The 23431-nt window shown below is 34.3% G+C and overlaps 3 protein-coding genes across 3 annotated transcripts; 2 read left to right on the forward strand and 1 right to left on the reverse strand.

Moving 5' to 3' along the window:
• Positions 1 to 3923: 3923 nt before the first annotated feature.
• On the forward strand, positions 3924 to 8711 carry LOC145617705 (ubiquitin-conjugating enzyme E2 10-like). Its single transcript, XM_081672446.1, has 5 exons — positions 3924 to 4093; positions 4427 to 4550; positions 6205 to 6332; positions 7767 to 7871; positions 8319 to 8711. The coding sequence occupies exons 2-5, from the start codon at positions 4481 to 4483 to the stop codon at positions 8460 to 8462; spliced, it is 447 nt and encodes a 148-aa protein (XP_081528572.1). The 5' UTR covers positions 3924 to 4093; positions 4427 to 4480; the 3' UTR covers positions 8463 to 8711.
• Positions 8712 to 12362: 3651 nt separating this feature from the next.
• On the forward strand, positions 12363 to 18165 carry LOC145617704 (peter Pan-like protein). The gene is made up of 8 exons (XM_081672445.1): positions 12363 to 12478; positions 12559 to 12612; positions 12708 to 12893; positions 13637 to 13867; positions 15635 to 15727; positions 15807 to 15994; positions 16634 to 16827; positions 17650 to 18165. The coding sequence occupies exons 2-8, from the start codon at positions 12595 to 12597 to the stop codon at positions 17868 to 17870; spliced, it is 1131 nt and encodes a 376-aa protein (XP_081528571.1). The 5' UTR covers positions 12363 to 12478; positions 12559 to 12594; the 3' UTR covers positions 17871 to 18165.
• A 565-nt stretch (positions 18166 to 18730) lies between these two features.
• On the reverse strand, positions 18731 to 21800 carry LOC145618268 (mitochondrial zinc maintenance protein 1, mitochondrial-like). Its single transcript, XM_081673044.1, has 2 exons — positions 21445 to 21800; positions 18731 to 19036 (listed from the first exon to the last, which is right to left on the reverse strand). Exons 1-2 carry the CDS (start codon positions 21683 to 21685, stop codon positions 18960 to 18962), a joined length of 318 nt encoding a protein of 105 aa, XP_081529170.1. The 5' UTR covers positions 21686 to 21800; the 3' UTR covers positions 18731 to 18959.
• Positions 21801 to 23431: the final 1631 nt, after the last annotated feature.

Below are 23431 nucleotides of genomic sequence, written 5' to 3' on the forward strand. Positions count from 1 at the left end.
ACCTCTAGCACATGCTTTAGGTCGTCCAAAAAATCATGGTCAACTACCACATTTTCTTGTGACACACCCTCGGTTCCCACATTAGCATTAATCGAGTCACTAGTAGGCACAAAGGGGAATTCATTCTCGTGGAACTTGACATCACGTGAGACAAAGATTTTACCGGTTTCAAAATCATATAACTTCCAACCCTTATTGCCATGAGGATAACCCATAAACACACATTTTCTACTCCTACGAGCAAATTTGTCACCCTTAGCTTTTTGGTTATGAGCAAAGCAAAGACACCCAAACACACGCAATGCATCAAAATCAGGTTGTTTGACAAAAAGCATTTCATATGGAGTTTTCTTATCAAGTAAGACAGAAGGAGTGCGATAAATAACGTAAACCGCCCCAAGAATACACTTTCCCCATAAATCAATTGGCAAATTGCCTTGAAACATCAATGCTTTACTTCCGACATTCAATATATGTTGGTGTTTACGCTCTACCAGACCATTTTGTTGAGGGGTACCGACACAAGAGGTTTGAAAGAGAATGCCATGTTCATCAAAATAGGGAAGCATGTGTCTGAATTCGGTTCCATTATCACTCCGTACACACTTAACTGTAACATCAAATTGATTTTTGACCATAGCAAAGAAAGAACGGAAAGAAGAATAAACTTCAGTTTTATTATTCAGCAAATAAACCCAAACACCTCTTGAAAAATCATCCACTAGTTAAAAAATAATGAGTATTACAAGTAGAAGCCGTCTTATACGGTCCCCACAAATCACAATGTATCATTTCAAGAATACAACTAGCACGACTATCACTATCAGGAAAACTGTCTCGGGTTTGTTTAGCTAGAGTACAATTTTCACATGCTTTATGTAAACATTTAGTAGCAGTACTACCTCGAATAGCAGGAAGCAATTTGACAATTTTCTCCGACGGATGCCCCATACGACGATGCCACAACTCAAATGTAGATATCTTCGGACCCGTGATTGCACATACTTTTGGGATACGCCGGAAATAATATAGTCCATCTATTCGTTCACTGCCTCCGATCCAATTGAGCTCCCCGAGGATTGATCCTGTATAGCACAAAGAGAATTAGTGCATCGGAGAAAGCAATTAGAATCATCAATCAACTTAGACGCCAAAATCAAATTGCCATTCAATTTCGGAACAAATAGAACATGTTCAAGAGTAATGCCATCCGCCAAGACAACACGACCCTCGGTAGCCATGGCCTTACCATCAGTAGCCATGGCCTTAGCACCATCGGGAAAACCAACATGACAAGAAATAATTGAATGAGCATCTTGTAGAAATTTCTCATTGCCGGTAACATGATGGGATGCACCGGTGTCAATAATCTATGACAATGATAAATAATCATCATCAATATAATCTGGAGGAGGACCGAACACACCACCCAAAATAGGAATAGTGGCGGTAATAGGAGTGTGGTAATAGGAGTAGTGGTGGTAATAGGAGTAGTGGCGATAGAGGAGGCAGCAGCCGCGGGGCAGGGGCGCCGGATATTCCCGCGCCTTGGCAGAAGCTGCGAGAAGGAGGCAACAGCCACGGGATAGGGTCACAGGATGTCCCCGCGACCTGACAGACCTTGCGACACATAATTAGAGGAGGGTAGAGAGTTGCGGTAGTAGGGAAGATTAACAGCAGCAGGCAGAGCAATAGGTAGAGCAGTAGTAGCGGCAGATTGAGCAATGGAAACGGCAACCGAGCGCCCTTAGTTACCATATTTGTTCAGCCATCATTCGGGTAGGCCATGAACAAGAAAAAAACCATTGTAATCGTGACCCGTACGATTACAATAAGTGTAATAGAGATTCGACTTGCGTGTGGAAGTAATAGAAGAAAACATAGTAGTAGTGTCATTCTTCATTATTGATCAATGAGAGTGTAAAGAAATGCGAACTAGAAATTCGAAGCAGTAGAAGCTGTAGAACAGAATATAGGGACCAAAGAACACACTACGACACAACAACACCAACACGAGGCAACCACAAAAAAAATTAATTTAAACCGGAAGAAATTCGAAACAGAAATCCGAACTGAAAATTCGAACCAGAAATTAAAAAAAAATTGCAGAAATTGAGTTTAGGGATTTATAATGTAGAATTTAGAAATTTAGGGATTTAGAATTTGATTGGCTCTAATACCATGTCATGAAATAATTTTCCGAAGTTCCTATCAGAGTATGAGAAGTATATTTATACAACCTAATAAGATAATAAGGCTCATGAGATAAGCCCGTTAGCTATACAATATACACAATATATAGGTCCTAATAAGAACATAACAAAGTGTAAACACATAGTATTAGGAGAGTTCGTTTCATTGCGAGTCCATGCACAAAATAATACATATGACCAAAAGCTTTTATGAAATGTCCAAAAATTTATATAAGAATTTCTAAGATGAGATATTCAAAGTAATGTCTAATAACTTATAAGATGTATTTATTTATTTATTTATTTATTTTATTATTATTATTTTTTTTTGGTAATGGAGAATAACCCCAAATAGATTTCAACTCTTATTTTGTCTAATAATTGTAGGCCTAGCCATGCACTTGGAACTTGGAATTGAGGGGAAGGAGAATGGTAAGAGATCCTCACCGGCTCACCCCCTAAGTATTAGTTGAATCTCCAACCAACTATACTAAGCAAGCTTGATATCGGCCTTAGGGCCTGTTCTCATACGTTGAAATTCAGTTCAGTTTAGTTCATTTCAGTTCAGCTCCTAATTTCCTTCTCTTATAAAATATTCATTTCAGTTAAGTTAAGTTAAGTTCAGTTCAGTTCAGGCAATGAGAACATGCCCTTATTATGTTGCATAACCTCCGTTGCTTAAATTCTTTTACTTTTTGTGTAGGGTCATGCTTTCAAATTCTTTACACTTTTGCTTTATCTTTACTTTTTTTTTTTCCTTTCTCTTCTTTTGTTTTTATACATGCGTCAATGTATAACTTTGACCATTAATCCATTATAACGAAATGAAGTTATGAAAATAAACATTGTGACTAGTCTAATGATATATTACAAGGAGTACAATAACATTTATTTATTTTATAATTGTAAAAAATTAAGTCAAAATATGCGAAAAATGTATAAGTAAAAGTAAAAAATTTAAAAAAACGAACGAAATATACGAAGTATTTACTCAGTAAAAATTTAAAATTATACGGAGTATAATTTTAAATAAGTTGTAGGTAAGTATAAAAATTTGATATAATGAAAATATGTGAATACTCTCTCCATTTTTAAATACTTGCTATTTCCTTTTTTGGAAAGCCTTTATAATATTTAATTAATTTCTCATACTTAGTGGACCCAACATAATACTCTCTCTCCTCCTATTCTTCCCCTACTTTAGCTTTTTACAATTTTTTATTTTCTCAACTACCCCACTACCTCCATAATTTATTACTTTCTCCAATCTATTACTCCGTAACTATTACTAAAACAAAACATGCTGACATCATTAAAGGACACACGTCAAATTCTTATTAAAAAATTTCCCGCCTAAACTATTTTTGACATAATTTTTTTTCCTCTAATTTTTTCCTTATCTATTCCAAAACTAAATAAAACAGTACTCTTTCAAAATAATTAATGGATTATGATTATACTTTTTTCGAATATAAAATTGAAAATTATCTAAACAAATAACAGCTACCTAATTCGGGCAACGCACGGGGACTAAACTAGTTTCTCCTAAAACTCCGCGCATGGAGAAATGGAGCAAGTATTTAAAAACGGAGGGAGTAATGTAAAAGTCAAACGATAAAGTTCTTCTCTTTTGTCTATGGTAAAAAAAAAAAAAAAAAAAAAAAAAAAAAAAGTTTTCACGTGTGATTTAAGCTACTTGTTGGTCATATAAGTTGGGCCTAAAATTCACCCACCTTTTCTCGAGAAATCGAATTTGCATTACAACTCAACTCGGATCCTCCATAACCAAATTCATCTGGGGTTGCAATCTTCACTCTTTAATTCTAGTCAACCCCTTTTGTTTCTGCCTATCAACCCACAAAATCTTCAGATCTCAACTTCACTTTCATCATCTTTTCAAGGTTTAATTTCAATCTTCTTTCTCCTTTTGTTCACTTTATTGATTTTGTCATAAAAATCTGATTTTGGGGTTTTCAATTCAATTCAATTGATTTTCAATTGAAGCCCTGTTCAGTTAAAAATTGAATTTGTCGGGGGTAATTTGTAATTGGGGTTTTTTGCAATTGATATTTTTTGCCAGCATAATTGGATCAGGGATTTTCAATTGAATCCTTGATCGTTAAGATTATACTTTTATTGGGCGTAGCTTTTACTTGGGTATCTGTTAATTAGGGTTTTTATTCTTGCAATTGAACAAGTAAAGAATTGATTTTTATCTTCAATTCGTTTTACAGGTTGAATATTTTGTGGAGATATATATTGTGTTTTGTTTATAGAAGTCTGTTTTAATGGCGTCAAAGAGAATCTTGAAGGAGCTTAAGGATCTGCAGAAGGATCCACCTACTTCATGCAGTGCAGGTGAAGATAATTTTGATGATCTCAGAAAATTTAATACTGTACTATTTGAATTGGATTGATTGTAAAAATCTGGGCTTTTTTAAAAAAAATAAAAACTATTATTTTATCTTTTAATTTTCGTTATTGGTTTTGTCGTGTTGATGGTGGTGTTAGTGAGTTTTCTGACAATATAATTGGAGTTCTAGATTATTTTGTACTAGTAAAATAAAAAGAAGAGAATGATTCCTTCTGAAAATTTTTGACCTGTATCTATTGTTCTTGCGAGCTCTGTTATTTGATGGGAAGGTGCCAATGATTTGATTTATTGTTGTTTGCTTGTTTTTTCCTTGTCGCGCTCTGCGCTAGAATCAGGGTACTGTTTTTGGTTGCTCCAGATACCTTAATTGTGTGTGGGAGCCTGTAGCCTGTGTACATAATATCTTTCGAGATTGGGATCTATGATGTTAGCTTCTGTGGATGGTAAAGTTAGATGTTTTTGGCTCCCTATTGCCTGCCTATATTTGGCTTCTTTCGGCTGTTGTGAAAACTATGTTCTGATTAACATCATAGTACCATAGAATTTATTTTTCTATGTATCACCTTTAAAGAGGATGAAGTATTGGGAACATATAGAACTTATCGTTGAGGATAGAAGCTGAAAGAGTTGAACTTTTGAAGGATGGAGGTCTAGTTTGGGTATGGCTATTGCACTTTAATGTACATGGAGTGTTATGGATTGGATCGCTGAACTTTTGTCTAGTTTATTGTGTTGCTGGTTTCAATGAGAGAGTTGCAGAGGAAGAGAATTAATCTGGGATGTGCTTGAAGAGAGCTCTTAGAACTCCTTGATTCTGTGGTTATGTCCAATCAAAGATTTTGTTTTGGTTTCTTACAATTGTGCTACTTTAATAGACAGCATCAGCTTAAATTTTCCTATGGAGATTTGAATTGTTGTATCTTGAGCTTCAATTTTAGTGAGGTGCTAGTTTAGGGTACTTTGACTTCTTACTATGAAATAATTCGGGGTTTAACATATACACGGAGTACTTCCTCCGTTAAATGATAATTGCAACAAAGGGGTATTATTTGTGAGATATAAAATATTTCTTTGTTGCAATTAACATTTAACGGAGGAAGTATATAGGATCGGATTTCATTTCGTCACTTATCTTCTGTTGCTTTAGATGTTCTTGTGAATTCATGATTAGCCTAATGGAATCAAGTGTAGCTTGTGTTGTGCGAATCAACATTTCTTTTTACTACGATGCTTGAAGATGGAGTGAGGAATTGCATGGACTTTTTTAAAAAAATTAAAAATTTAATCTTTTTTTATATAATTTTTTTTTTAAAATTAAATAAAGTCAATTTTACTTCTTGTTCCAGTACTAGGAAAAATCTCCAGTGCCGTATGGGCTTCTGTATCCAATATAGGAGATGCCCTTATTGTAAATCTTTTTGTTCAGAAAGTATGCAACTATTCTATGCTTAAATATTTATTGGTGGCTGTGGACCTCTGATTCTGTTTTTGGTTTCCACCTCTCACTAAGCTACCTGATCTCATGAGGTGCCTCCAAATGCAATACCACATGTTTATGGATTACTTGTGAGTTTTTTTTTACTCTTTCACTGACTCACTTTTTATTTTATTAATATTATTATTTTTATAATGTTACAGGGCCAGTTGGTGAAGACATGTTCCATTGGCAAGCAACAATAATGGGGCCTTCTGAGAGCCCATATGCCGGAGGTGTATTCCTTGTTTCTATTCATTTTCCTCCAGATTATCCATTCAAGCCACCTAAGGTAAATTTGGGCTTCCAATTTATTACCTATGTCGTAGTGTTTGCTCTGTTGTACTTTATATCTGGGTTGCATGCTCACTTTCTGTAATGTAAGTATGCAGTGGAGCGTAGCTCTATTTTTCTTGCTAAAATATACTCCGTAATATGCTGAATCTCAATGATATTCTGTTATGGCCTCTCTTAATATACTTTCATTTTTCCCTGCCTTTGGCTGGAGTCTGCTTAGAGGCATTGATAAACCTATTATTGATGAAAAGGGTGAAAATAATGTTTATCTTATCACCTGAGGGCAGCGAATCTGATGGTGGATCTACATACATGACCTGTTGAGAAGATAGACAGTATGGAGCTGTTTTTTTTTTCTTTCTTGCTGTTAAGAGGTTCAGTTTTTTACATGATGTATGACAGGATTGGAGAAGGTGGTTTGTAAGTTGTTTGGAAAGCTCTGTGCAGTGTAGCCTTAGCATTTGAAGCTAAATAAATGCATCCTTGATAGGTTTAGGTGCTTCCAAATGCCAACCTTGTTGGAGTGTAAATTGAGTGTTACTCTGGTTTCATAATGATAATCTCTTGTGCACTAGGTGAATCTGTTACCTATAGCAATTTCTGTTTCTTCCCCTTAGTCCTCCTGAGTGGATTATACTGCATACATGTGCTGTCTTCCCACATTCTCTGTGGTTGGCAGCGAGAATTGTGATTTATACTGCATACATCATACATGTGCTGTTTTCCCACTTTCCCTGTGGTTAAGGATTTAATCCCATCTTGTTACTGAAAGATGGTCAGAAGTTAGACTTTTATTGGTCTCAGCTGTACCATGTAAATTTAGTTGCAGTGGAATTTGTTATGCTCAGCATTTTAAAGTGAGGAGTCAGAAGAAACCTAGAGTCAAACTGATCTTCCTGGCTCTGCTGTACGCTTGTACATCGGCTTTTGTCCTTGCTATGCTTATTTTGTACCGATGTTCTTGTGCTGAATGATCTGGAGGCTTTCTTGAAATATTGAAAGAAATGATGATCAGTAACATTAAATGAGAATGATTTCTCTTGGTATTTTGGACTAACGCGAATTTTATGCCCAAGTCAGTGAATGATAAGAAGCTTTGCTAGTAAATCAAGGTTTAGAAGGAAGTATTGGAAGTTGGAACTTTCACCTACTACACCAGTGACCTTGTTATGTACTTGGTTTGTTTACATGTATCATTAATAGAAATGCAGTTCAAATTAACCATTATTGGTCTGAAGGACTGTCTAAAGTGTGAAGCATCCATTGCTTAAACATCAGTGTAGACTTGTCTTTCAAAAATTAATCTTGCTGCTGCTATGATGTTCACTGTTATACTTGTATGAAACTTTGAAACCTAACTTACTGATATTATTGTTTAATTTTGATTTTCCTTCAGTATATGTATATGATTCTTTTGTTAATAATGTAGGTTGCATTCAAGACGAAGGTTTTTCATCCCAACATCAACAGTAATGGGAGTATATGTCTCGATATCCTTAAAGAACAATGGAGCCCAGCACTTACAATTTCCAAGGTCTGATTGATCTCTGCTTTAGGTGCTATTTGTGCTGAACTTAAATAATGATTGGTGTTGGGAGGTATATGTTACTTATTGAGTCTAAAATGAAGCAAATGTAAAAAGTATATACTGATAAATTGGATAATCGGAAGTGGATTTGGAGAGGTAACTCGAACTCGAACTTGGGATTAATTTTTAAGGAAACTGATCAGAAACCTGGGTTTATTTTAGTTCCTTTCTATGATATTATGGCTGACCTAGAATGAAGAGTTTTAAGTTTTCCAATCTTGCTCCAATTGATGCTCAACCATCTTTCGTCTCCTTGTTACCCCAAATTTTTTGCTATCATCAAGCATTGAGACATCTTTCCTAAACATTAATTTAGGAACCTAATTAATAAATGTATATTATTAGTTGGGTTTTTTCATTTGTGAGACTAATTTTAAGCTGAAAATTTACCAGGTTCTTCTGTCTATCTGTTCACTTTTGACTGATCCAAACCCAGATGATCCCCTCGTTCCAGAGATTGCGCATATGTACAAGACAGATCGACCAAAATACGAGGCCACCTCCCGCAGTTGGACTCAGAAATATGCAATGGGTTAAATTGTGGCATAAAAAAAAGCTATCTCTATCCTTTTCATTTCCAAGCCTGAATTTGGGGTGAAAAGCATTTGGAGTTGTCTTTGTGAATACTATATAAGATTTACTGCATTATAACTACTACCTAGTTGCTTTCGTGAAATATGTATGTGTTAAATGTTATGTCCAAAGATGTTTGTGATTGACTGGATTATGTAGGTGTCATTAGTCGCAATTTAATGGCAGCCTATTGATCTTTTCATTTGCTGATAATTTGAGGTAAATTGTGAAATTCTGGCAAACTAACCGTGCCTGGTGCCCTCGATGGCTCGATGTCATCACCTGAATGGTTAAATGGTGCCTACTTGAGTATGATAATTGAACTCTTTGTACCCTCACCTTAACACACCAAAGTATTCCTCATCACCGATCAATGATCACACAAAGCAAATGAAATATCATATCGTTAGACAACAAACACCCAACGTCTAAAGTAAGTTACAAAGCCGCAACTGAAATTAAGCTGAATAGAACATATCCTAAGTTCACTCAAATTTTGACAAAAGCTAGAAGCCATAAACTTGTCTTAAAGCCTTCTATCAATCAATATATATCCTAAAAATACATGTGTCGCGTTCACATTTAAAAATTTTCCCGGCAATTTTTTTTTTCCTTAAAAAAAATAATAATTGATTTTTTAAAAAAATAAAAGAGAATATGCCGCCTAAAAATTAGAACAATATAAAACTACTTTAAATAAATAAAATATTATTTAAATAGTATACACAATCTAACAGCCCATCTTGTGTGTGGCTAGCTACACCGTGTAGTCACTTATAAAATAACAAAGTAACCCACATAATACTGATTGAGTAACCCCTATAACACTAACTGAATAACCCTATAACACTAACGAAGTAATCCCTTTAACACTAATCAAGTTCCCCCTATTACACTAATGAAGTAACCCCTGCCACACGGTATGGTTAGCCACACATAAGACTTTGTGCACAATCTATATACAAATACAAACTTATAATTTCTCCGTTTTTAATATTTGCAACACACCCTTTTTTCACGGTATTAAATAAAAGTGGGGTTCACATGATTTAATATACTTTAAAATGGGGTGAGAGGCTGTTAAAAATGTAATTTAATGGGTCATGTACTTTAAATAAGGGAAATAGTGCAACTTTTTCTCAAAATAACTTTCCAATTATAGGGTATTATAAGTATTGTGACATTTCCATTTTAGGGAAATGTCGCAAGTATTAAAAAACGGAGGAAGTAATAATTTATAAAACACAAACTATTGGGTCAATCCAACCTGACCAAATAATTTGTCAGTCCAGCTATTATTTTTATACAACATTACAAATTTCTCACACCCTCATTTCCACTCACCACCACCGGTCCACCAACAATACTCTCACTCAATACTACTTCACTTTCTCTCCTCCATCACCTTTAACCGACCCCTATTTTCTCTCTCTTCAACTTTCTGCTAAATTACTCTATTTTATTTGTTCATAATTCATGCTTGAATTGAAGAGGATGGTAAGAGTAGTGAAAATAAATATTGTTGATTATATTTGTCCATGATTTATACTTAAATTGGCCTGATAATTGATTGAGATTCTCGAATTTTTCGATAATACTCCAAAAAATCGATTTGGGGTTTTCTTGTGTGATGTATAATTGTTGAAATTCATTGTTCTATATGATTGTATGTTGAATTATGAGCGTTTTGATAACAAATGCGTGTATTTTGGTTGAGAAATGAGCATTTTATGTTGTACCCATGAGCTGGGACCTTCAATGGTGATTCCACCATTGTTGACCTTTTAATTATTTTTATAAAATAAATTCTATTTTCTTGATTATATCATATATAATAAGTTGGATGATATTCTCCATAAGTTGGATGTATCATCCATTGTCTAGATGATATCCTGTATTAGTTCCATGATATCCTCTATTAGTTCAATGATATCATCTATTATATAGGTTTCATAATATCATTTATAGTTTGGATGATATTCTCGATTGGTTCTATGATATCATCTATAAGCTGGACGATATCATCCATTGCTTAGATGATATCATTTATAGGCTGGATCATATATATCCTCTAATAGCTATATGATATATTTTTAGGCTGGATGATAACCTTTATTAGTTTGTTGGATGATATCCACCTAATAGAGGATATCATCCAGCCAATAAAGGATATCATCTAGCCGATAAAGGATATCATATAGCCAATAAAAGATATCATCCAGTTAGTACAGGATATCATCAACCTAATAGTGGATTTCATCTAGCCAGTAGAAATATCATCCTGTCAATAAAGGATATCATCTAGTTAGTAGAGGATATTATTTAGCCAATAGAGGATATCATCTTTCCAATAGAGGATATCATCCCGCTAATTAAGGATATCAAAAATCCGCATTTTGTCAGTCCAGGCTGACACAATACCGTGTTGCTCGGGCAAATAACTAGTTTCTTACAATAATGAAAAAGTTGTTGATTTATTCACGAAAATACCCCCATGAGAAACAAGTTTCGTTTCTCAACATGAGAAACAGGAAATTTTCCAATAATATATCAACATTTTATATTAAAAATCATTTCAATGGAAATAAATACTACTCTAATCAATCATTGGGCAACACTAATCTAATTATTACATATTCAGTTTATGGATTGATGCTCTGCATATACAATATCGTCGTTCTTTTTTTGTTATAAAAAAATATGTTTGAAGTTATCCAATAATTGTAGTTCAATCATTTTTGTTTCTTGTCTTAAAAGTTTAATTGTAGATAATAGGAAAAACAAAAGGAGATGTCAATTATCACTAAGTTTAACGTGTCTTTTAGTATGCAGATTATTTATGAATGTCAGATGTTATAAATTTAGCATCTCAATCAAGTGTATCGGCAAAAGATAATAATTTTTTTTTTTACTAAGATATTGGTTTTTTTTTTAATTACGTAATTTACAAAAAAAGTTAAGTGATGTTTTAAAGTAATTTCCTTAACATCCAATTAAAAAGGAGTTAGAATAATTATTCGGGTAAATGTGTGTAGAAAAATTATGAACACCAGGTAAAAAGGAATGTCATAAAGATAATATAAAAAGATTGAGAATGATATTATTATAGAATCAAATATTAAAAAAAAAAAAAAAAAAGAAGAAGAAGGTATAAGTTAGAAAGGATAGGGGAGTTTTGGAGGGAAAAAACAGCACCAGGATGTGACATGTGTCACTCCCGATATCTCTTTTAGTATTAAAGTTTGTTTTTTTTTTTTTTTATAGGAAAGTTATTGAAGTTATTGATAGGAACAAAATGAACCTTGATTAATATCCAACAAGATTACAACTTTAACCCAAAAAAATGAAGAAATTGCCAAACTTTTGTAAATTATTAAGAGTATGTTACTTGGACTCTTCATTTCACCTCACGTACTCTTGTCGGACCCTCGACATTTGGACATGGGAATGACACCTGGACATTTCACTTTTAGTTCAAAATCATGGAATTTTTTCACAAAATAGCCGAGTTTGACGCTTGGACACATCCAAGTAACATGGAGTACAGGAGTATAATAAGGGCCTGTTCTCATTGACTGAAATGAGTTAGATTGAACTGAACATATTAGAACTGAATTGAACTGAATGGAACTGAACTGAACTAAATATTTTATAAGAGAAGGAAATTAGAAGCTGAACTGAACTAAACTTATTAGAGCTGAACTGAAAATAATCGTATGAGAACAGGCACTAAGTACATCGTAATTAAAAAGATGGAAATGGAAAATTGGAAATAGAATATGAAGCAGCAAAAGGGCAAACAAAAATGAGAGGGCAAAAACGTCAAAGCACATTGAAAAACCCTAAACCCTAATTTGCTCATAATTCTTCCAATTTTTGGCTTTCCAACTAAATACGACCTCCTTCCCCCAAATTGACAGAAGAACTGTTATTAAATTGCCCAAAATTCAAACTATTTTTTCCAGAATTTTAATTCATTGGTAATAATTTCTGTTCTTCTGTTTGATTACCCTTGATTAATTGTTAAATTGTTGCTGAAATTTGCGTATTTTTGCTACAGGGAACAATTAATTGTTAAGAAAACTAAAGAATTACAATGGGTCGATTTCGTCATGTAAGAATTTCTCACTATCCTAAATTAATTGTTTTAGTACTATGATTTTTCTGTTGTTTATGTATTTTTCTGAATTGGGATTGTTGGATTAATAGAGGAAGAAGAAGGTAGTTGTAAAGCCAAATGTGAAGAACCAACAACTACCCACTGTTGATCATGTTACTGGGAAGAAGATACCCCAAAGTTTCGTTTTTTCTAGAACTAAGCTTCCTACGGTTTTACGACAACTCGAAATGGATTTGAGGAAGTTGATGCTTCCTTACACTGCCCTTAAGCTCAAGGTTTGATATTTTTGGCCTGTTTTTCTTTAATTTTGTTGCTGGAATCGTACATGTTATGTAATGTTCTTTGGTTTTAATACCCTTTTTGTTAATTTAGAATTGTTGGATAGAAATTATTCAAATGAATGATATCGGCAATTGATTGCCAAGTAAGATGTATGTGGCAAAATTATAATGGGAAGTCTTGTTTAAATTTTCTTTGATCTTTTATCAAAGCTAATGTTGCATATAGTCAATCGAGTTAAGTTTAGAGCTTTCCCTTGATTTAATGTACTAGTTAGAATTTGATGGTTTGAGATTAGAAAATTCCTGCTAATGTTATTTAAGACTTTCTAGGGTCTTTATTACTGAGTAAGAGTATATTGTTTCGTTCATTCGATAGTTGCCGCCCTTCCTCAGTTGAACAGAAACTTTCTTTTTAATTCTTCATTTGTTTACACTTACTCTTGCATGATCCTCTTTGAGACTAAAAGCTTGTGCTGTGGGTTTACATTTGTGGGATTTTGCTAGTTATGCTTGGAAGTGACATTATCTCAATGCTGAAGAGTACCCTTGAATAGAATAATTGTTTCTGAAATTAAAAATGTTATTAAGACCTTTGGTTTTTGACAACTTGATTGGGGCCGTGCTTGTGGCTGAGATGTTTTATTGTTAGAAATTCTGCAAAGACTAAATATGTTAAAGCGAATGCGAATTATATGATGAGGTAATGATGGGTTCTTAATGATTTGTTCTGTGATCAGGAAAAGAAGAGGAACAGTCTCAAGGACTTTTTGAATGTTGCTGGACCTATGGGTGTTACTCATTTCCTTATATTATCAAAAACCCATTCTGGACCATTTTTGAGAATTGCAAAGACCCCACAGGGCCCAACTCTTACATTTAAGATCCATGAATACTCTTTGGCTATTGATGTAGCTCGAGCTCAGTTGCGACCTCGATGTCCTCAGGATCTATTCAAAAACTCCCCTTTGGTAGGTCTCTGCAATATCTATTTAGAGTTTATGCCTTGTTGCTTCCATTTACTGCACAGAAGTATTATTACCATGATTGTTAGAATGAAAATATAATCCTGTAGGGTTCTCTTGCTCTTGTATGATACGTGTAAAGTAACTACATTAGCTTTTGATTATTGGATATCTTATGATATTTTTCTTGAACGACTGTTATATATGAAAGGGTTATTTTTCAGTTCTCTTGTAAAAAGTTGAGTAGGATCAAGATAGGTAGTAAGCACAACTGTATAGTTGCTAAAACTCTAAAAGCATGCAATAAGATTTGCAGACAATGTGTTACCATGAATATATGTCAGGACGGTACAGTCTATTGATTAGAGGTTCTTCCTTAAAAAATGTTCCTTGAGTTGCTAATAAGGCTCATTAGAATAATAATGAGAATGGATAGACCTTAGGACAAACTCTCAAACTGACTGCCATCTCATAAATGTCAAGGATGGATAGATGGTGCACGTTAGAGATAAAGATCGGAGAGGTAACCTCAGTGGAGGTCCATTAATGCCCCTTTCCTGAATCCATCATATCACCATAGCTTCTAAAATTTGTTTTTCCCTTTGTTTACAACATTTAGAAGTTAAAATTGGATCATGACTTTTTATGGTGGAGCTGCCTGTTCTACTGGTGTTGGAACCTGGTGGTTTCGAAAGAAAATGGGAGCTATCTGCTGTCCACTCTGGTCTCTTAGGGTCTTTAGAACAAGGGTCTCTTGGCTAGGGAGAGTTTACAAAAGCAAGGGCCTGTACTGGAGCTGCAGTGGACCAACAGTGCCTGCACCTGCGCCTGGGACAGAATCTGTCGACAGGTCTGGTGATGGGTATATTAAAATGTCTCCAGCGATATTGATGTTCACTTTGTGGATTTCCAATATCTGTATTTTTAAATGTTTGGATTAGCAGAGTTTGGTGGATCACTTTAGTGTATGGCTGGTATCCTCCTTTGGAACCGTATCATTAAATTTGTTGCTTTTTCAAGCCAAAAAATCCAAGAAAGGTAGCTAATCATCATGTAGACTCGCTGGCATTTGTGTGAGTATTGGGAACTGGAAAAGTGGAAACCATTGCAAGTAGAGGGGAGAGGAGATGTGATGGAGATACGAGACTTGTTCACATTCCTTCTTTGTCATGTATCAGGATGTTTATATTCATTGGAGGACGTTTTTTCTTTTGATTAGGGAGTTGTGGGTCAGCCCCTTTTTTTATGTTGCGAGAAGTTGTGACGTGGTGATTCTATGCTCTATGTGTGTTTTTCTTTCTTTTCATTTTCCCCCCCGACTTCCTTTCTACACATAACTTAAGCTCTGCACCTTTGTTCTTTGAAGTTAAGCTTCAGGCTTATAAGTCAAGATATATTGTGGTAGTGGTAATATTTAAAAGTTCTGACAATGGTTAGTAAGTTATATTTTGGCTGGATCTGGGCTGGGATAGTGGCGCCCATTCCTAACCAGTTCCGAAAAGGTTCGCTCATGTCCAGAATCAGATTCATTCAAGTTCAGCTAAGGGCTAATGAGCTTACAAGTCCACTACAGCACTAAGTTGAGATATTAGCTAGTTTAAATTTTCAGGTGCAAGAACCGTTGTTATGTTGTAAATGGAGTAACTTCTGTTGCTTCTTTATGAGTTTTGAATGTTAGGGTTTTATTAAGCAGTCTTCTGTGTTCAGTACTTCAATTGTGTCTTGATTGATGTGTAACTAATCTTTATCACCTTGTTTGTATAATGTTGGCAGCTTGTTTTGTCTGGTTTTGGCACGGGAGAGGAGCATTTGACGCTGACAACTAGATTGTTTCAGCACATGTTTCCATCTATTGATGTTAACACAGTAAGTGACTTGATCACTAGCTGTAATTATCTTGTTGGTTAATGCTATTTTGGACTCATTTTGTTGTTTCCTCTTACAGGTCAAACTTTCTTTATGTCAGAGAATAGTGTTGATTCACTATAATAAAGATACTAAACATATAGATTTTCGGCATTATTCTATCAGATTACAACCTGTTGGTGTGTCACGTAGACTCAGAAAATTTGTGCAGAACCATCAGGTCCCTGATTTAAGAAACCTGCAGGATGTGAGTGATTTTGTAACAAGGTAATAATAGTCTTCAACTATCTTCCCCTCCTTGCACTTGACTTCTTTCTGTGGTAGGGGTATTACTAATTCTAGGTAAGTTGTGATTTGATTGATTACTTTTACCTAAGTCTTACGCACTTTGTTTGTTTGTTTGATTTTTTTTTTTTTTTTTCCTCCAGTATTGTAATTTAATTGTAGTCTTTGTTTTATTTGTCTTGTTCCTGGATTTTGGCTACTTTGAATGGTTATTTGGTTAGTAGTATCTGTGTTCATAAAATTTCTTTTCCGAAAAGGGAAAAAAAGAGTTTACTATTGAAACAAGGTGAATATTTTCTTTTGGTGGATGTTGATGTTAAAATTTGTGTGTACATTAAAAATTCTTGGTTGTAATTCCCACAAACACTGGCTGCTGTTCCATCCCGATGGATGATAATAATGTTTACTGGTCCATAAATATGATACTCCCTCCTTTACATATTGTTATTTCGACTTAAAATCTTTTTGTGAGAGAAAATTGGTCAAAGTAGGAACAAATGAAACAGAGGGAGTATGAGTTCAGAAATCCTTGATAGTCTTGAACTTCCTGAGAAGTTAATTGTCCTTTGTACATTTTGTTCATCCAGTTCTGCTTTAATGTATTCTGTTTCATTATTGTAGGGCTGGTTATGGATCTGAAAGTGAAGCTGAAGATGAAGCTGCACATGTTAGCCTTGTGAACGATCTTGGTAGAGTCAACCGTGCATCTACAAAAAGTGCTGTCAAACTTCAAGAGATTGGACCAAGGATGACTCTTGAACTAGTTAAAATTGAGGATGGAATGTGTTCTGGTCAATTGCTTTTCAGTAGTGATGGTAAATACATCTTGTATCTCCTTCTAACCTACTTCGTTATATATTAAAAAATAAATACATAAATATATTTAAGGTGAGGCATTGGATATGATTATAATGAATTTCTTGAATAAAGTAGTATTGCTCATCAAATTTGGTGAAGCTTAGCTGAATGTCTTAGTGAATAAACCAATCAGAAGTTAGTGTGCTAAGGTAAATGCACATTCTGTGCTCTGATTATTTATATGCGAAGTATGATTGAAAATGTTAATGAATAAATTGTTCAAAATATTTCTGACCAAGGCATTTGCAAAGCTAATTTACAATGGATTTCCAGATTTTGACTCCTTCCCCCCTTCCGGAGCTCCCTTTTTTCTCAAACGACTTTTGGAGTTTTTTTATTTTTATTATTTTATTTTATTTTATTTATAAATTCACCCTCTATAAATGCGCTATCCAAGAGGTTGTACAAAAGGATTTTAATGTTGTAGGAGTCTAACTAGTGTGCCTTGCCTGCTAATCTGTTTTTGTTTAGAGCCCATGCTTCAGTGCTTCACCATCATTGAGGCATGCTAATCTGCTTCTTTTTTTTTTTTTTCACCATCATTAAGGCATGTTCATTACAGGTGAAATCAGTATTTTTTCAAAGTCCCTAGGGGATTACTTTTTTTTTTTTTTCAATCATATTGGTTTTATTGCGTGTCATGGCATCGGTGTCTAGTTCTTTCGTTTTAATTCATTTCAGTTATGGTTATATGTATTTGCTGGGCTTGTACTCTGCTAACTTCAAATTTCTAGTTCATCATCTTATTAGTTATTCTTTCTTCTTTGGATTTAAAATAGGAAATGTTGGTAAGAAGAGTTCTCCAGAAGATGAAAATGATGATGAAGATGAAGATGAAGATGAAGATGAAGGTGAAGATGAAGGTGAAGATGAAGAAGAAGAAGAAGAAGAAGAAGAAGAAGAAGAAGAAGAAGAAGAAGAAGAAGAAGACGAAGAGGAAGACGGAGAAAAAGGGGAAGACGAAGAAGAAGAAGAAGAAGAAGAAGGTGATGAAGAATAGGTTGTTGGTAACTATCGCTGAGTAGGCTTGAAGATTCAAACTCAACTCGAAAAGGGAATGGCTAAATTTGGAAACCTGGCATTTTAAGTTTGCCTGCAGCTAAATTTTGCATATTGTTGACAGGAATTAGGTATTACTTTTATAAATGACAAATAGTTGTTAAAAATTTTTGCGCTTACCCCTGTTTTTGCTGCTACTATGTCATTGGACTACAGGGGTCAGGGGCCATATAGCATGAAAGTGTTCAAGTATTTAAGTGTAAAATCATCTCTATTTTTGCATGAATGCAAGTTCATTTTCATTTAAATCTACCATTTCTCTGCAACTTAGGAGTACTCCATATACCCTTCATTTTTTCTACATTTCTATATCTTTATCGCTTCCTCTCCTCCGATGATTCAATTGACAACTGAATTACTGATCTATGTCCTCTTCATATTGTTAGAATTAGACTAGACCAAATCTTCTTTGGTATGACTATTTATTACAAAATACTACTTCGTACTTCGTATGCTTTTGCTTATCTGTTCAAATAATGGAAAGCTATTTGCGATCTCATGTGTACTTAGGATTTGATGATCGTGTTTCTATATATTTGAAGTTCAAAAGAAGAAACGTGTTCCAGATGAATTTTAAGAGTTATGATAAAAGAAAAATATCCATGATGTTTAAACCTAATTGTTATTACTATTTTCAAGTCTCCTTTGTCCTTATACATTAGTCACTGAGTCAATGAGTTGGGAGGAACCCATGAAATTAATTAAACAACTGTCAGCAACAGGTCTCTTCCTAGTTCCTATAATACATAGTAAACAACAACAAAGTCTTAGTCCCAGCATACTATTCTCGAAGGTCAGAAATGGCTTGAGAAGAGTTTAAGACTGCAAACCAACCAAAAAATTGCTCATAAAAATCAGTACATGTTTGCTAGTTAATGTTCTTGAACCAGACAAGCAAGAAACAAGAGGCTTTTGAAGCCGACTGCTGATTCCCATAAAATGGAATGGTAATGTGGTAAGCTTCCACAGCCAGAGATTATCAACTTCCCAAAACAAATAATGAACAAAAATTTGAGGGCCTATTGGTCTGTTATGCTGAATTCTTCAGAATCTCCTCTGATGGAACTTCCAAGGTTGCCCCAGCGTGATCTTTCATTGGTTTCATTTCTGCACCACATAAGTATACCATGTTAAATGATCAAAGAGGCGTAAAACAAAAGGATTGAAATTCTTCAAAGAAAAATAAAAAAAGAATGACATGGCCATTTTTCTGACTAAGCGAGGGAAAAAGACAGATTATATCAACGGCTGCAAAAAAGGATAACAAACAATCAGGACATACTGTCTTCTGAATATTAAAACAAAGAATACAATCTAATCAATTCCTTCGAACCTAATCAAGAGTAATTCCTGAAAAAGCCCAATGAGTACCTTATCCTAAAATAATTTAGAAGACAAAAAAACTCATGAGAAGATCCTGGAAGTTATGCTCTAATTACACTTCCTCTCCTTACCCTTACCAAATCCTCTAAAAGGCAATCCCAAGATTCCTCATGTAGGTGCAACAACCTCTTCTGAAAGGTCGTTCACCAAATTAGTGAAAATACATGGAAACAAAACTCACTATTAGTATGACAAAACAACCACATAATTTGGAGAAAGAATCAATCTGGGCCTTAGCTTAAGGAGCATGTCACCACTACCAGCGTTAATCTCTCATAGAGCTCTTACCTCGAAGACACTCTTGAAAACAACTTCACTAATCAAGAGATCACTGGTTTTAGACTATTAGCATAAATTCTTTCAATCCTTTGCAGCCAAACACAGTAAGTAGCTTCAAGACTTCAGCAAAGAACAGAAGATAGTCACTGGACAGAGGGAGGGAGTAGTAATACTCATTTGATGAAGTTTTAGGGCAATCCGTTTAGAACTGAATAATAACTTTCTTCACTCAGTCCTTTGCTTTTCCTCTGTGAGATAGCAGCGGTCAATCATCTATAAACTCAAGGCTCCAACAGAAACAGCAGGAGTCAGCACACAAGGGTCCCTAATCCTGCCTCCGATCAAAGTTTGCTAGAGGCATGGGTACAGTAAACAATCCATTATGCTAAATTTCAGAGATTATTCCCCAGTACCATATCAGCCATTTCACTCAATTGGTCGTATCCTTGCTAAATTACGGACTTTATCCTACAGGACCACATTAGATAGTTATATTTGCCAAAGAAGCAAAAATATTATTCCATTTCACTAAAAGAAGCATAAACAAATGTTGATAGAATGATGAGGCTTAGTTAACTACACATTGTGAATGCTAGTTGAGACTCTTGAGAGGCGTCTCCAAAGAGGGAGTTCCAGAAATCAGATTTAAAAAAAAAAAATCCACATTACTTCCTAGTTCCTCAACTTTATGCACCTAACCTATGTCATCCTGCTACTGATAGTCTAAATTCAGTCCTTAATTGCTCCGAGGGCATATCTGTTTCAGCAGGCTTGAAGCTTTAGAAGTCCTAATTCAGAATAAAGACATTCATGAAATTCAAACTCATGTAACTGAAATTAAAGTTGGCTTTACTCTCCTCAATCTGACAGAAGCCTAAATTTGAGTCAGGGAGAGAAATTGAAAGGGGAAAAAAAAAAACACATGTTTAATAACCAACCCTAATAGTACACTAGTTTGAATTTAGCATCAAAACCACTGAATCCAGGTGTGAGAGATCAAGGCCTTTTAGGAGAGAGGCTGACAGTTGCTCTTATCTCCTTTCATTGGAGCACCTGACAGGCTGTCAGTTATCAGTTTTCTACCTTCAACTCCGAATCATTCAAAACATCTGTGTTCAATATGCAGCTCCCAAAACTTAGCAAACAGCTTCGACGTTGCGGAAATATTTTCCAAATTGGCTACTCAGGGCAACAATTTACCTAAGTTACTAATCAAGTAAATACTCTAAACAGTCCCTATATTCCATCATTTCTAACTAGATGGCCAGAAAACGCCACATCTGCTAGATTCCGGTTCGGTTTAGCATCTAAGTGCCGAACTAGAAATTCTAAATGAGTAGAGTTAACTTATCAAGAGTCAACTGTGCATCTATATCAAACACAAATTAAAACCAAAGAGATGATTACATGAAAGTTTTGCAACCCAGCAAATTGCCAGAGATCTTAGTAGATCAATAAATTAAATTGTGTTTGACTAAGCTTTCTACTTCTAAATTGCGTTATACATAGTTTCAACTAAACCCTATACTCAATACACATTCAATAGAGCAAATCAAAATACTTTCCAATTAGATAGCATTCTAAAAGTAGGCATTCAACTAACACTAGCAGTATTATCCACGATTTTTCCACCATCCTCATTCAGACAATTCAACAAACAGTTGGCAGGCAATCTAATCTCATCACAAAACTCAATAAATCACCTTCACCCCTCTCAATTTCAAACTTCAGGCATAAACCCATCATTCCAACAAAGCATAAAACCCCAAAAACATCTGAAAAATGGCATAATTTCTCCCAACAACACAAAATCCCAAAAAAATAAGAACAAAATAGGAAAGAAAAGGAATTACCATAGCCACCACGTTCATTGAGCTTGGCTTGGACGATCATGGTGGAGATGAAATGGGAAGCTTCATGAGCTTCATCAATGAGTCTCTGAATATCTTCTTTGGAATTCACGCTTTTGTTCTCTTCAAATTTGGAGCGAACTTCCATGGCAGAAGCTTTAAGCATCTGGGTATCGCCTGCAAATGATTTACGAGTTGCCTTCAAAACTTCTCTGTAGACTTTAAGCACCTCCGTTCTCATCATCTCTCCCAGTTTTTCTCTGAAACTTTGATCGTTGATTTCTTGGTTTTGCAATTGAAGGAGACGAGCAGTGTTAGAAGGTGGAGGATTGGAGATTTGGAGGTTCGGCAAAATTAAGTCGAATCGAATGATCTGGTTAACGGGTTAAGGTTCGAAGTGTGACCCGTTAATAATTGACACAGTTTGATTTAAGGCTCGAAATATGACCCATTAATAATTGACACATTTTGATCAGACACGTTACACATGTCAACATATGGTTTGTACAAATTATAAGCTAGACGGTTAATATATGAAAATACTCCGTATACCTTAATAAAAAATAAATAAATATACTGTATTAAGCAAATATTTATTAATACTAATTTGACAATATTTTTGGTACGGAGTACTATGTAACATTTTGAGTTTTTTACTTTTTTATATTTCATCTTGCTCCATTTTACATGCAACACTAGAGTTTTACACTTGTTCATTTGCTCCATATACTTGCAACACTAGAGTTTAACACTTGTTAATGCAAAATGTAAACTATTACTCCACTTAACTTTGATTGCTTTTGGAAGAATCCAACAAAGTCCTACATAATTGTAATACTTATTAATAAATTACAATACGACTAATAGGAGATTAGAAAGAATATAAATAGTTTCAAAACCCTAACGTTGCAACTACTCCCATTGTACTTAAATAATTGACATGTTTGACTTTTTTTTAAAAAAAACTATTTATATACTCTAAATTAAACTTCGTTTCTAGCGACATACAAAATATATATTTTATTTTTAATATATCTCTACCTTATATAAAGTTTAAGAAAACTCTTATGAATATTGCATGGACATTTATATCCCTAAAAATGCTCTTTTACATATTTGCCTCCATTTGATTTCAAAAGTCTTATAATTATCTCTTGAATTCTCTATTGATTGAAAAAGTTATGTTTATTTAAATATTTAATTCCTGATTAAACTCTCTCTATTATCTTATTGTTTTAATTTTCCAATTCAAAATTAATTAGACATTTGTATTTCTACATTGAACTCAATATCTTCTTACCATTTAATCACTAAATCAATTCAAAGTAGCTTAACTAATGTTTTGACGTTGCACAACTACACAATATCCAACACATTTATCGTTTATATGCAAATAGTTTTAATAAAATATTACACAAATAGGCATAGGGCATAAAGAACAACGATAACAGTTCTTCTCAAAGGACAAGCTATACCGCACACGTCGTGCGAGTTAGAATCCCTAATTGTAAAATAGGTATTCGTTGGAATCCTTAGTTATAAAATACGTATTAATATAAAACTTTGTAATATCAACTTTATCACAACGATTCAAAAAAAAATGTACTTATCACAAAAATACTAAAAGGGCTCCAAGAAGAAATTTTTTAAATTTTAACTTGTTGTTCAACATAAGTTTTTTTTTTTTTTTTGATGAACTTTTGCTACATTTAGGGTCTTTTTTCTAAAAAAAAAAAAAATATAATAAAAAAAAAAATTATGGCTTGTTTTGATTTACTGAACTAAGCTGAAATGAAATGAAAAACCGAGCTAAACTGAACTGAACTATTATGGGAGAAGGAAATTAGGGACTGAACTGAACTGAAATTAAGCTGAAGAGCACAGACCCTTAGTAAGACTCTTCTCCTTACCAAGAAAATAAATACATAAAATTCATGTATATGGTGATACTTTAGAAAACAACCCAAAGATTATTCACTCTACTTTTTGG

The sequence above is a fragment of the Chenopodium album genome, chromosome 26 (genome assembly GCF_948465745.1).
Source record: "Chenopodium album chromosome 26, dcCheAlbu1.1, whole genome shotgun sequence".
In the NCBI taxonomy this organism is placed as follows: domain Eukaryota; kingdom Viridiplantae; phylum Streptophyta; class Magnoliopsida; order Caryophyllales; family Amaranthaceae; genus Chenopodium; species Chenopodium album.